We start from the raw sequence: 12,500 nt of genomic DNA on the forward strand, positions 1-12,500 counted from the left end.
TAGTATTGAGGACATTGTATTCATCCACATTCCCGCGTTAGTAACCATGATTTGTTTTGTGGGTCATATCTGATTCAGCGAAGAATTAGGTCACGATTTATAATAAACTAGAGGAATGTAGATATGTTCACCTTTATGGCAGAGATAATTATTGTTTTTAATTGGTCAAATCTTGGAGTATATACTCGTGGTTACAAACTCTCGTGGCCTCATTCCTATACTGGCCACAAGTGTGGGATATATAGGTGAAGGTCCTTGAGACCCCAGGTGTTGACGCTAAACTTGCGCAGGTGTGCTGAGTCTCGTCATCTAGCAACCAAGCTTGGGGCGTGCGAGGCTCTGGGTTTGGTGATGTTGTTTCATTCGTGCTGCCTTTGTCACTTGTGGGTTGGAGGTGGGGGGAACATCTGCCGCTGAACTGACCTAGATGCTGAGTGTGTTCATCTCAGGGCCTAGCCAACCAGGGCCGCGTATTATAATAGGTGATTGCCACGTGTGCTGTACAGAGCCCCAAGTTGGGAAGATAATTCTCCTCTTTCGCGCGACAAACATTTGCAATATCTTTATTCACTCTATTTATTGTTTATTATGTAAGAGGGGTTATAACTAAAAACAAGAACATAATGGAGAGAGAGAGAGAGAGAGAGAGAGAGAGAGAGAGAGAGAGAGGATCCATCGAAAATGCGTCCTAAAAAGATTTCTTATCAATTTCAATAAAAAAAATTCACAGAGCTTTTCTCCATTTCGTGCTGTCTCTGCACATTGCTATGCGGACTCATTGATGTTATGAGTTATCCAGAGTAATCAAAGCTGAGTAAAATATCACTACGCAGAAAGTCAAGGTTACAGTAAGTCAAATGTTCTAAGTTAAGAAAGACCCAGTTATCAGAGGCTGAAGAGAACCTGTGCGGAAATCGCCTTTACACCACACGCACGTTTTGGTTGCTAACACTAACCAACCCATCAGTAACTCACACCGAGCGAGGCCATCTGTAGTTGTAATAGAAATTGTAGTAGTTTTGCCGTTTTCTATTGGGCTAGTGGGAACTGATGTTTTTATTATTATTATCACTGATATTATTATTATTATTATTATTATTAATAATAATATTATTATTATCATTATCATTATTATCATTATCATTATTATTATTATTATTATTATTATTATTATTATTATTATTATTATTATTATTATGATCATTATTGCTATTATCATTATTATTATTATTTTTTTTTTGTTCTGGTCTGTATTATCAAACAAACCATTCTATGAATAACCTTTTCATGTAGAAAATTGCAAAAGTTTTTAAAGTTTGTATAATGTGACTGAATTTCAGATCATGAACGAAAGAAAGTGTTAATGAATTACTAGATCATCTGTATTTTTTTCTATTTTGTTTTTTATTATGTCAATAATAAGGCTTTCTTAGTATATATAACAAAAAACGATTTTTAAGTGTAATAATTACCAAGACTAATATTTTGATGATACAAAAATCCTAGTTAAATTACCAGTGATATTTAGAAATAATTCTCTTGAGATCACCGATGACCTCCACCAGGTAGAACATAATGATAGTTCAAGTAAAACGCCGAAACGTTTCAAAATGCAACCATTTAATGCTACTAAACGTTCGCTATCAACCTGTTGAAAACTAGTAGTGTTAAGGCAATGAATGATTTACGAGTACACCCCAAAGCCATACTGTTTATGTATGTAAACGTACTGCCTGGCGGCGAAACAAGCATCCCATCTCCTCGACCCACTAGGCGCCCACTGCACACCTGTGACACTCTTTCTGACGGGGACGTGGACTGGATGGATGTGAGTGTGCCTGACAGCGTGCCGGGGAAATTGCTTGTTTTCACGATGCGTAGGTTGGGATACGTGATTACGAATAACTTATCGTGCGTACCTGCGTAGGCTTATATGCTCGTTCGATTTTTTTTTTCTCTTGATTTTTGTAGTAGCCATGATTTTGTCGATGTTAAAGTTAGTGAAAAAATAAGTGTGTATCGTCGTCGCCGTCGTCGTCGTTGTTGTTGTTACTGTTGTTGTTGTTGTTGTTGTTGTTGTTGTTGTTGTTGTTGTTGTTGTTGATGATGATATTGTTACTGTTGTTGGTGCTTTTGTTGTTGTTGTTGTTGTTGTTATAGTTGTTGCTGTTGCTTTTGCTATTATTATTATCATTATTATTATTATTGTTATTATTATTATTATTATTATTATTATTATTATTATTATTATTATTATTATTATTATTATTATCATCATCATTATTATCATTATTATTACTTTCATTATTATTGTTATTAACATTATTATTATTATTATTATTATTATTATTATTATTATTGTTATTATTAGCTTACTGATTAATGTACCTTTCATTGCATTAGACTTGGTGTTCCAGCAAATGAAATCAAAACGTTTAAAAATGTTTCTTTTCTTATGCAGACGAAAGGATCATTCTTATAACATTCAAGTCTAGGTGATCCGAGCCGGGACTAATGACAGCTTGACAGACTTGGCTGCTGATGCACTGCTGTACTTTACCCAACTCGAACCATGAAAGCGTGTGCAGCAAACGTTTTCACTTTCACACCCGTGAAAAAACAACAACTCTGTTTCAGTACAAAGAAAGTAAACACGCTTCTATGTAAAAAGAAAATTTGACGTGTGTTGTTTACTCACTCCCTCTCTCCGATATTATACCATTACATCATCGCTAGTGTATCATTTTCATTTTTATGTGGTTGATATCTATGTCTCTTCCATTTTCGTTTCCGTTTTAGTTTTCAGAGAGAGAGAGAGAGAGAGAGAGAGAGAGAGAGATGTACTTAAAAAAAGAATAATAAGTATATAAAAGGATGAAAAATAATATCCATACATATATAACAAGAACTTAGAAGACATATCAACATATACGCATGCGTCACTGATAATTGTGAGATAATGACTGACTTGAATATACTTCACTGACTATAAATAAAACGTGTGTTGAATTCCATCAGTGCGGGTGGAGGCTGGGGCGGGAGAAAGGAGGTATAGTGGAGGGATGGGGGTGGAAAGGGGGGCCGGGAGTGGATGGATGCGTGGCGTCATATCGTCATTGGCTCCCAGGCTGCGCGAGTTGGAAGAGGTGTGTCGGTGCTCGGGAATGTATTGTTTTCCTTGTTTTGTGCCGGTGGTGTGCCAGATCGGAGGTGAAATGTGTGGCACGAGTGTTGCGTCCACCGCGGCAATACAAGACTGAGCCAAAAATGAGGAACTGAACTTGCGATACTGAGCTGCGCGTTGACCGTGTTTCGCCCGGCGTGTGTATGGCGCCCCTATTTTGTGACTAATAGTTGTCGAGCCTCTGTGAATTTCATACCATTCTGCTTTTATGTTTTCCTTTTTTTCTGTTTATCATGTTTACGGATGAGTTTGGCTTGCAGTGTAAGTGATGTGTTTTTGCTAGAAAAGAATCCTGTGAAAAGAAGGTTAGGGCATGTGTTCATAGGCAATTGGTGGTGATGAAGTGTGCTGCAACCTTGCGGTAATCAAGTTCTGTAAAGGATGATTAACAGAATAAAGGAGCTGACTGGAACTGCTGGTGTGTTTTCAAACTGTGGTAGTCAAGTTTACAACGGACAATTGGAGTTAATAGACAAGAGGAGCCAACCTGAGAAATTTAAAATCTCCGTGTCCTGCTCCATGACATAAGTAAGCTACGACTCGTATTAGTGAAGGAACTAAAATATGTAAAGCTGAGAGCTCTTCTAGTTCTCATATTCAATTTATTTATGTTTTTTTTTTTTTTTTTAGTGAGTGACACACTTATGGGTACGAAACAAATAGCAATGCATGCAAATATATATATATATATATATATATATATATATATATATATATATATATATATATATATATATATATATTCATAGGATTTGTATAGCCCTGTAGTGCGAGACTCGAGAGGCAAACGAAACAGACCTGTAGGCCGGTCAGCAGAGAGCGCTGCTTACGTTAGCGTTTCATTTCCCTGCCCATGTTGGTCAAGGCTCGCGCCAGGATCAGATTATTTACTAATTTGTTTATTTGTTTATGTAACTGTTATATTGTTATTTTTAGAGGAAAGTGCCATACTGGTGTCTGAAAGGCCTTTAAAAATCGGACTGAAAGCTCTCATCTCTCAGAGGTTAATAGGTGGTGGGGAATCCAACACGTGATCTTCAAGGCCATTGGTAAACTGCACACACACACACACACACACACACACACACACACACACACACACACACCTCGTAGTGTAGTGGTTAGCACGCTCGGCTCACAACTGAAAAGGCCCGGGTTCGAATCCCGGGAGCGGCGAGGCAAATGGGCAAACCTCTTAATGTGTAACCCCTGTTCACCTAGTACACCTAGCTGCAACTAGGTACGGGATGTAACTCGAGGGGTTGTGGTCTCCCTTTCCCGGTGTGTGGAGTGTGTTGTGGTCTCGGTCCTACCCGAAGATCGGTCTATGAGCTCTGACCTCGCTCCGTAAAGGGGAAGGCTGCCTGGGTGACCATTAGGCGACCGTGGTGAATTACACACACACACACACACACACACACACACACACACACACATGTATACAAGGTCAACGATTTTAAATCAAGGCCCAGGTAACCATCTTTAAAAGACAGGTAGAGAGTCACTGTTTTATAGGGTTTAAGACACTGACCACTTCTGCGAATAATTATAAGTTACGAACAAGCGAGCACTTCCGCCTTCTTAACGCGGACGTGAATTATATTGATGCCTTACCTGACCTTGAGAGTGAGGTGCACAGGTGTCCAGAGATTTACACCTGCTGACACTAAGCGGCTTAGCATGTGGAGGGAAGGAGCAATATGTAGTGACTCACTCTCAATTTAATCCTGTGCCATAATTTGTAGGCATGAACTCAATGAAAAATCGTGATTGTGAAGCAATGCAGCTGTGCACTACCGTCGAGGCGCCTCACGTGGAGTAATGCACGTGACGAAATGCTTTTTCAAATTTAATTTTTCATTGCTTGAAGTTTGGGATACAGTTGGACGTAATCAGTTACTCTCCTACAACTCTGTCGCCTAACTAATAAAAGTAACAAAGCTTCATATATTCAATGCCTTTGCTGCATTGTCGATTTTTTAAAAGTAACATTAATCCCTGTGAAATAATGAATTATAATTAATTATTTCAGATTTTGGCATGATTATGCCAACATTGGTTTTGTTTTAGAAAAGAACAAATGAATACACTATCAGGATTTAAATGTCATTTACTAAGTTGTGTGCATTAAGTTCACAAAAGAGGAAGATCAATGAATACTACCATCAATTCAGTAAAGCAGTGTGTAGCAGTACGTATATGTGGACCGAAATATTTATGTTACTGGTGTATACGAGTAGAAGCAATGTCATGTACATTGATTGATTGTTTGATTGATTAAATGTCATGGCATCGTGATATCAGCGGCCATAAGAGCACTGATGAGGGAGAGATTAGATGCTAGTAATGATGAGTGAGAAAATCAAATAAAGTAACGAACAGCTCTCGCGGCCATGATTAGAGAGAGAGAGAGAGAGAGAGAGAGAGAGAGAGAGAGAGAGAGCAAACAGTTAGCCTTATCAACCACAATCAGTGACAATCTATTTGGTGATAACGCCTCCACATCATAGCGAAGCGGATTTGCTTATCAGTGTCCCGTTCAGCGCCTGGCTTGAGGGGAACATGATGTCACGCGGCTCCCCTCGCGATAACAATTCTTTTTTTTTTTTCAAACGTGGAACACTTTATTATGCCTTATATACTACATTAAAAAAAAAAAAAGTGTTATATATGCAAGAGAAGTGGCAGCCCATTTAAGGCCAAGGCCTTTTGAGTATATATTTTATATCATGAATTTGTTACAAAATTATGTGCAAATTCTATATACATAATCATGCACATACATGCATACATACTTTTATATATATATATATATATATATATATATATATATATATATATATATATATATATATATATATATATATATATATATATATATATATAATAGACCCCAACCACCTTCTTCTCCAAAATACCAACTGTAAAAGTTTGAAATACATTACGCATTTATATGATTACTTGCCTCTATATGTGTATGCAAAAAATATATAATAATGATAAAGAGAATAAGAAGGTCACCGTCATAGTAACGGTGAGCTAAAGAAGCTGTATGGAATACTGAGCAATGATATGTTTTTTTTAATTGATTTTTAAATAGCCATAGTTTGATATGATGTGGGACTGAGTTCTACACCTCAGGGTACGAGTAAGACAATGTTGGAAAAATGCTGTATTGTGTAGTGGGATGAGAAAGTTAGTACTGATTTGGGTGGGTAGGATACCCGTGCTGTGGTGTAAGATTGCATTTTGATGTTTATACATGTGAAGTACATGCCGATTTGTAGTTTGTTAATATCAAATAATTTCAAAATATTTGTTTCCATGAATAGGGGTTATGTGTCAGCAAAGAAATTGTACAATTGCACAGTTAAAAGGTTGTTTTGAAAGTGGTTTGCTATTATGGGAGAGAGAGAGAGAGAGAGAGAGAGAGAGAGAGAGAGAGAGAGAGAGAGAGAGAGAGAGAGAGAGAATGTGAGGATAACATCTACCATGGTGAACAAATAGAAGCATAGTGGAAGAAAGTTTTCGAGTAGTCCGTCTCGTTACCAACAGACATAGAGGAAAATGCTGAAGAGTGATCTGAGTCACGTGTATTTCATATAATTTCTGATATCACGGTGTAAGATGAAGTAATGAAAAAAAGAAAAGTAGGGATTGATGACAAATATCTCTATCTTATCTTGTTCTTAACGCTTTTCTAACTAATGCGTTCAGCAGCTTTAATTAATCTTTGATCGTAAGAAACAATTTGCACCCTTTGTGTCTATTTACTCATTCTCCTCCGCATATCACTTATTCTTAGTCTAGTGCTTTTTTTATCATTTATTCTTCTAAATGTAGCAAACATACACTGGATGGCAATTACTCAAGCAGCTTAAGAAAGAGTTTACTTACGTGATAAGGAAAGTGATATGTTGAGAGAGAGAGAGAGAGAGAGAGAGAGAGAGAGAGAGAGAGAGAGAGAGAGAGAGAATATTTTAGTCTTCATGAAGTGCTAACACTCTCTACGTTACTGACCTAAGCCAAGTGTTAGGGCACGGTATGCGTACTCGTTGCCTACGCCAGTTTATTATCGTTTTCTATACTAGCTTTCCTTTTATTTATCTTTTATTCGTCGTCGTTGTCGTCATCGTCCTTAAACCATTATCATCATCGCTGGCTTTATTATCATCATTACAGCCATCATCATCACAAGAGAAGTCTGTCCTGATAATTTTCTCGTGTAAATATTTGCCAATATGAAACTATGTATTAGTTTCATGCAGCATTGCAAATAAATTTCACTTATGCTTTACACACACAAGTAATCTACCAATATCATGCCCTTGACAGATAAGTGAGGATAAGGAGCGGCGGAGGACTTCACGATAGTCGTGGTGCCCAGCGTGACAGTGACGGGTATGAGGAGGCCAGCTGACGTGGGGCGGGACTCCCAGGACTTGAAGATGGACACGACGCGCCTATCACCCACTCTGAGTGACATTATGAACCCGCCAGAGGAGAGGCAGGACACCCTCCTCTTGTCCTGTGCCACCCATGCCATGCCCTCCCAGGTGAGTTAGAGAGAGAGAGAGAGAGAGAGAGAGAGAGTTGCTTTATTAGTTCATCGTCATTGCATTTAGTACATAAAACGGGTTGCATTCAGAATTCAGAAAATTAAACTAAATATATTTTAAGCAACCTTTTACCTTCCTGCCTCCCTTGCACCGGCAGGGCCTTGATGTTGACCTGGCCACGCTGACGGAGAGTGAGCGTGATGCCATCCTCAGTGTGCTGGACCGCGATGCCAAACTGCGCCTCATGGAAAAGGACCACCTGCTGTGAGTATCCTTGCCTCGTGCTTCTTCTTATATAATAGTCCAAATATCTCATTTATGTGTTTATCAGGACTCAGATTTTCTTGTATGATCACTCCAAGATCTTTTTTCTCTTTTGTCTTCGTTATTTGCTCTTGTCCCATTAAATAGTTTCATACTGGTCTTCTCTTACTCTTTCCTAGTTCCATTATGTGATATTTCTTGGCATTAAACTTCAATTTCCACTTCTTGCTCCATTCATAGATCTTGTTTAAATCTTCCTGTAACAGTAGACAGTCCTCTCTGGTTTTGATAACTTTTAGCAACTTTGCATCATCAGCGAATAAATTCATATAGCTGTTTATCCCAACGTGAATGTCGTTTACATAAACTCGAAACATAATGGGGGCTAACACTGATCCTTGTGGCACTCCGCTAGTTACTTTGCTCCAAGATGAGTATGTATCTCTGATCACAGTTCTCATCTCCCTCTCCTTCAAATAATCTCTTGTCCATTCGAGCAAGGTTCCACGCAGTCCTCCTATGTACTTTAGTTTCCAAAGAAGTCTTCCGTGAGGACTTTATCAAATGCCTTTTAATGTCCAGGTATACTGTGTCTACCCATCCATCTCTGTTTTCAAGTCCTGCAATAACTCTGGAGTAGAAGCTTAATAAGTTTGATACACATGACCGCCCTGTCCTGAATCCAAATTGTCTGTTCGATATGACTTGCTCCTCTTCTAGAAATTTAACCCACTTTTTGATAATTATTTCACATAACTTTCCTACAACACTTGTAAGTGACACTGGTCTGTAGTTTAGTGGTTCAGTTGCCTTTCCTCCTTTAAATATCGGTATTACATTGGCTCTCTTCCACTCTAGTGGAACTTTCCCTTCATTTATTGAACTTTTAATTATTTCCCAAATTGGCTCCAGTACTTGCTCTTTACATTCTTTTAATACCCAGCCTGATACACCATCTGGCCCCATTGCTTTTCTGACTTCCAACCTGTCCAGTAATCTTCCAATATCCTCTTTGTGCACTGCAATCTCCTGTAATCCTTGGCAATCCAATGTCCTATTAGGTTCTGTGAAATCATCATCTTCGGTGAATACCGTTTTGAAGCTTTCATTCATTATTTCACACATTTCTTTCTTTGTTTGGTATGTCTTTCCTTCAATGTTTTTTCAATTGTTTCCTTATTCTTTGTTTTGCCATGTATAAACTTGTAGAAAAGTGTGTGTGTGTGTGTGTGTGTGTGTGTGTGTGTGTGTGTGTGTGTGTGTGTGTGTGTGTGTGTGTGTGTGTGTGTGTGTTTACCTAGTTGTATTTACCTAGTTGTAGTTTTACAGGGCCTGGGCTTTATGCTCGTGTGGCCCCGTCTCCATATCTACACTTATCCAATCTTACTTTAAAAGTATGCACACTCGTTGCAGACACTACTTCTTCATTAAACTGTTCCACGTCTCAATACATCTTTGCGGAAACTATATTTTTAACATCTCTCAGACATCTTCCTTTTCTCAGCTTTTTACTATGCGATCTTGTGCTTCGGATGTCATATTCTTCTCTCAGGATCAGTTTCTCATTATCCACTTGGTCCATTCCGTTGATCAATTTATAAACTTGTATCAGGTCTCCTCTCTCCTTCTTTGTTCCAGGGTTGGTAGATCCATAGCCTTTAGTCTCTCCTCATATGTCATCTCTTCAAATTCTGGAACCATTCTTGTAGCCATTTTTTGTAGTCTCTCCAATTTCCTTGTGTGTCTCTTTTTATGAGGGGTCCACACTACTCCTGCATATTCCAATCTGGGTGTTATTATAGTACCTATCAATTTCTTCATCATTTCTTTGTCCATGTAGTGAAATGCTACTCCAATATTCCTTAGCAAATTATATGTTTCTCTAAAAATTCTATCAATATGGCTTACTGGTTGATTGTTTTCTTCCATCGTCACTCCTAAGTCCTTTTCCTTTTTTACTTTCTCCAGTTCTACTCCATCTCCCATCTTATAGATTGTGTGTGTGTGTTCTTTCTGACTTTGAATAACCGTAGTGTTCATCTTTATGACGTCATGCCTTAATGATGTTTTTCTGATTCACTATAGGAAGTTGTGGATCACATAGGTGAATGTCTAATCATCTGGGAGGTTTACCACTATGATAGTTCTGCTCCCCATCAACAAGCTTATGGACTAATTTTACAGTTGCACTGTCATTTGGCGTAAATTTGCGAAATATCAAATATATAGTAACGCCCTTATTATAAAAAAGAAAACAAATTTCCAACAAGATATATTGCTACACTGCGTCCTGATGATGGGTATTTCAGCTACTACGTGTAACATCGCTCTCCATTAGCAAGTCATTGAAGCTCGCTGTAAATATGCGAGCAGCCGTTACTTATGGTTATCGTTATTGGTGAAGCAGCTCGAGTGTGCTTCAGAGACCTCCTGACAACCAACATAATCTGCCTCCGTATCACTTTGCCGCCTCACATTAGCACAGACATTGTTCCATGATAAGACAGTTACACCAAACCGTGACACAAAACACCTCAAAATGCTCCTGGGAATACATGTGACCCAGATAAGGAGCTTATGCGATGGATATATTCTGAAACACTACTGCGTCGCATCTTCACTATTTTCAAAGGGCTGTAGTTGAAGTGACACGGGTTTTTAAGGATGTTTCTGTAATTCTAGTGACATGTTAACAAGTTTTCTATTGGTTTCTGTCAGTAGGAAAAATATTCTTTAAAACTCGGTTAATCGTCTCTATGGTCTTTGAAAATGGTAGCGGTGAGAAGAGGAAGCGTTTCTGCATGAATGTACCGCTAAACCTCCCTGGTGGCAGAAGACTTGAAAACCCCCCCAGAGGTGAATCGTTGAGCAACAACTCTGCGAAGATTTTGTACATTGTTTCAAAGATATTGTTTGCTACAGGCCTACGATGAAATATTGGAATAGAACAAATGAAACTCAGAACACAATTATTTCTAATGGAACGGAGTGTTTCTATTGTTGATAGATACACCTACAGTACATCTGGACATCAGAAGTAAAATGGGAAATAAGGAGCGATGAAAAACGGAAAAGAATAGCAACAAAAGTAGCGTGAAAGTGAGAGTCTCATGCCAGACAGTGAAGATAATATGAAAAGTGAAGGTCAGTCAGTTAAACGGCGCCTCGTTTAGCACAACATTGGTCACCCTGTAGAGCAGTGGTTCCCAAAGTGGGCGGTACCGCCCCCCTGGGGGCGGTGGAAAGATCTGGGGGGGCGGTGAGGAAGAAGGGGGCGGTAGGGGGCGGCAGGGTGGCATGAAGAACAATTATTATTAACTTTTTCTTCTTTACAAAATCTGAATGACAAAATCTATGTCACAAACACTAAGCTAAAGGAACACATAGGCAGTTTTAAGAAAATAAATTTGAAGTAAGATTTATAAACGAATGCTTTATTTTGTTACGTAGTCCGAAGTCGAAGTCAGAAGTTCGAAAATAAATTGGTTTACTAAATTGGGTTTTATTTGTGAAATACACATTTGTGTTTAACCTTTCTCTTTTCAAATTGCAGCATACCAAATATGAAGAAAGAGGTGTTTGTTTCCATATGTGTCTCTGTGTGTGTGGGGGCGCTAGGAATTCACCGGGGAGCCAAGGGGGCGCCAGCCTGCAAAAGTTTGGGAACCACTGCTGTAGAGCAACCTTTCCGGGAATCGGTGACACTAACAGAAGGTTGTGTGTTGACAGCTACCTGACGGTCTCCCTGTAATTCAGAGGTGTGCCGGAACATTTGTAGACCTCTGACCGCATTCACAAATAATGATGTAATTGGAAAGTAGCAAACCCGTAGAAATATGAGCAGATGTTATAGAAAATAGTTAAAGGAATTGCAGTCAGAGAGAGAGAGAGAGAGAGAGAGAGAGAGAGAGAGAGAGAGAGTTACGCAGTGGCACCATCCTCAACTGTCAATTGGCATGGTTGGGGATTTTCGTTTCGCCATTGTACAAAGAATTTCATTGATTAGCGAGCAGATACCGTCCATCTTGAGCAACAGGATCGACCTCATTAACACACACACACACACACACACACACACACACACACACACACACACACACACACACACACACACACACACACACACACACACACACACTCACGCATAGGAGGTTTCGCAGCTGGTCACTACACACACCGGTAGCTCAGTGGTTAGAGCGCTGGCTTCACAAGCCAGAGGACCGGGGTTCGATTCCCCGGCCGGGTGGAGATATTTGGGTGTGTCTCCTTTCACGTGTAGCCCCTGTTCACCTAGCAGTGAGTAGGTACGGGATGTAAATCGAGGAGTTGTGACCTTGTTGTCCCGGTGTGTGGTGTGTGCCTGGTCTCAGGCCTATCCGAAGATCGGAAATATGAGCTCTGAGCTCGTTCCGTAGGGTAACGTCTGGCTGTCTCGTCAGAGGCTGCAGCAGATCAAACAGTGAAACACACACACACACACACACACACACACA

At 39.3% G+C, this 12,500-nt stretch overlaps 1 protein-coding gene across 1 annotated transcript in view; it reads left to right on the forward strand.

Annotated features, from left to right (window-relative positions):
* Positions 1-3,169: 3,169 nt before the first annotated feature.
* The window catches only part of LOC123516442, a 244,157-nt gene continuing 234,826 nt past the window's right edge, over positions 3,170-12,500 (forward strand). Inside the window, 3 exon segments of the mRNA XM_045275729.1 lie at positions 3,170-3,712; positions 7,520-7,740; positions 7,901-8,007. Coding sequence (XP_045131664.1) covers positions 7,588-7,740; positions 7,901-8,007 — 260 coding nt within the window. The 5' untranslated portion in view covers positions 3,170-3,712; positions 7,520-7,587.

The sequence above is a fragment of the Portunus trituberculatus genome, chromosome 41, assembly GCF_017591435.1.
Source record: "Portunus trituberculatus isolate SZX2019 chromosome 41, ASM1759143v1, whole genome shotgun sequence".
Lineage (NCBI taxonomy): Eukaryota > Metazoa > Arthropoda > Malacostraca > Decapoda > Portunidae > Portunus > Portunus trituberculatus.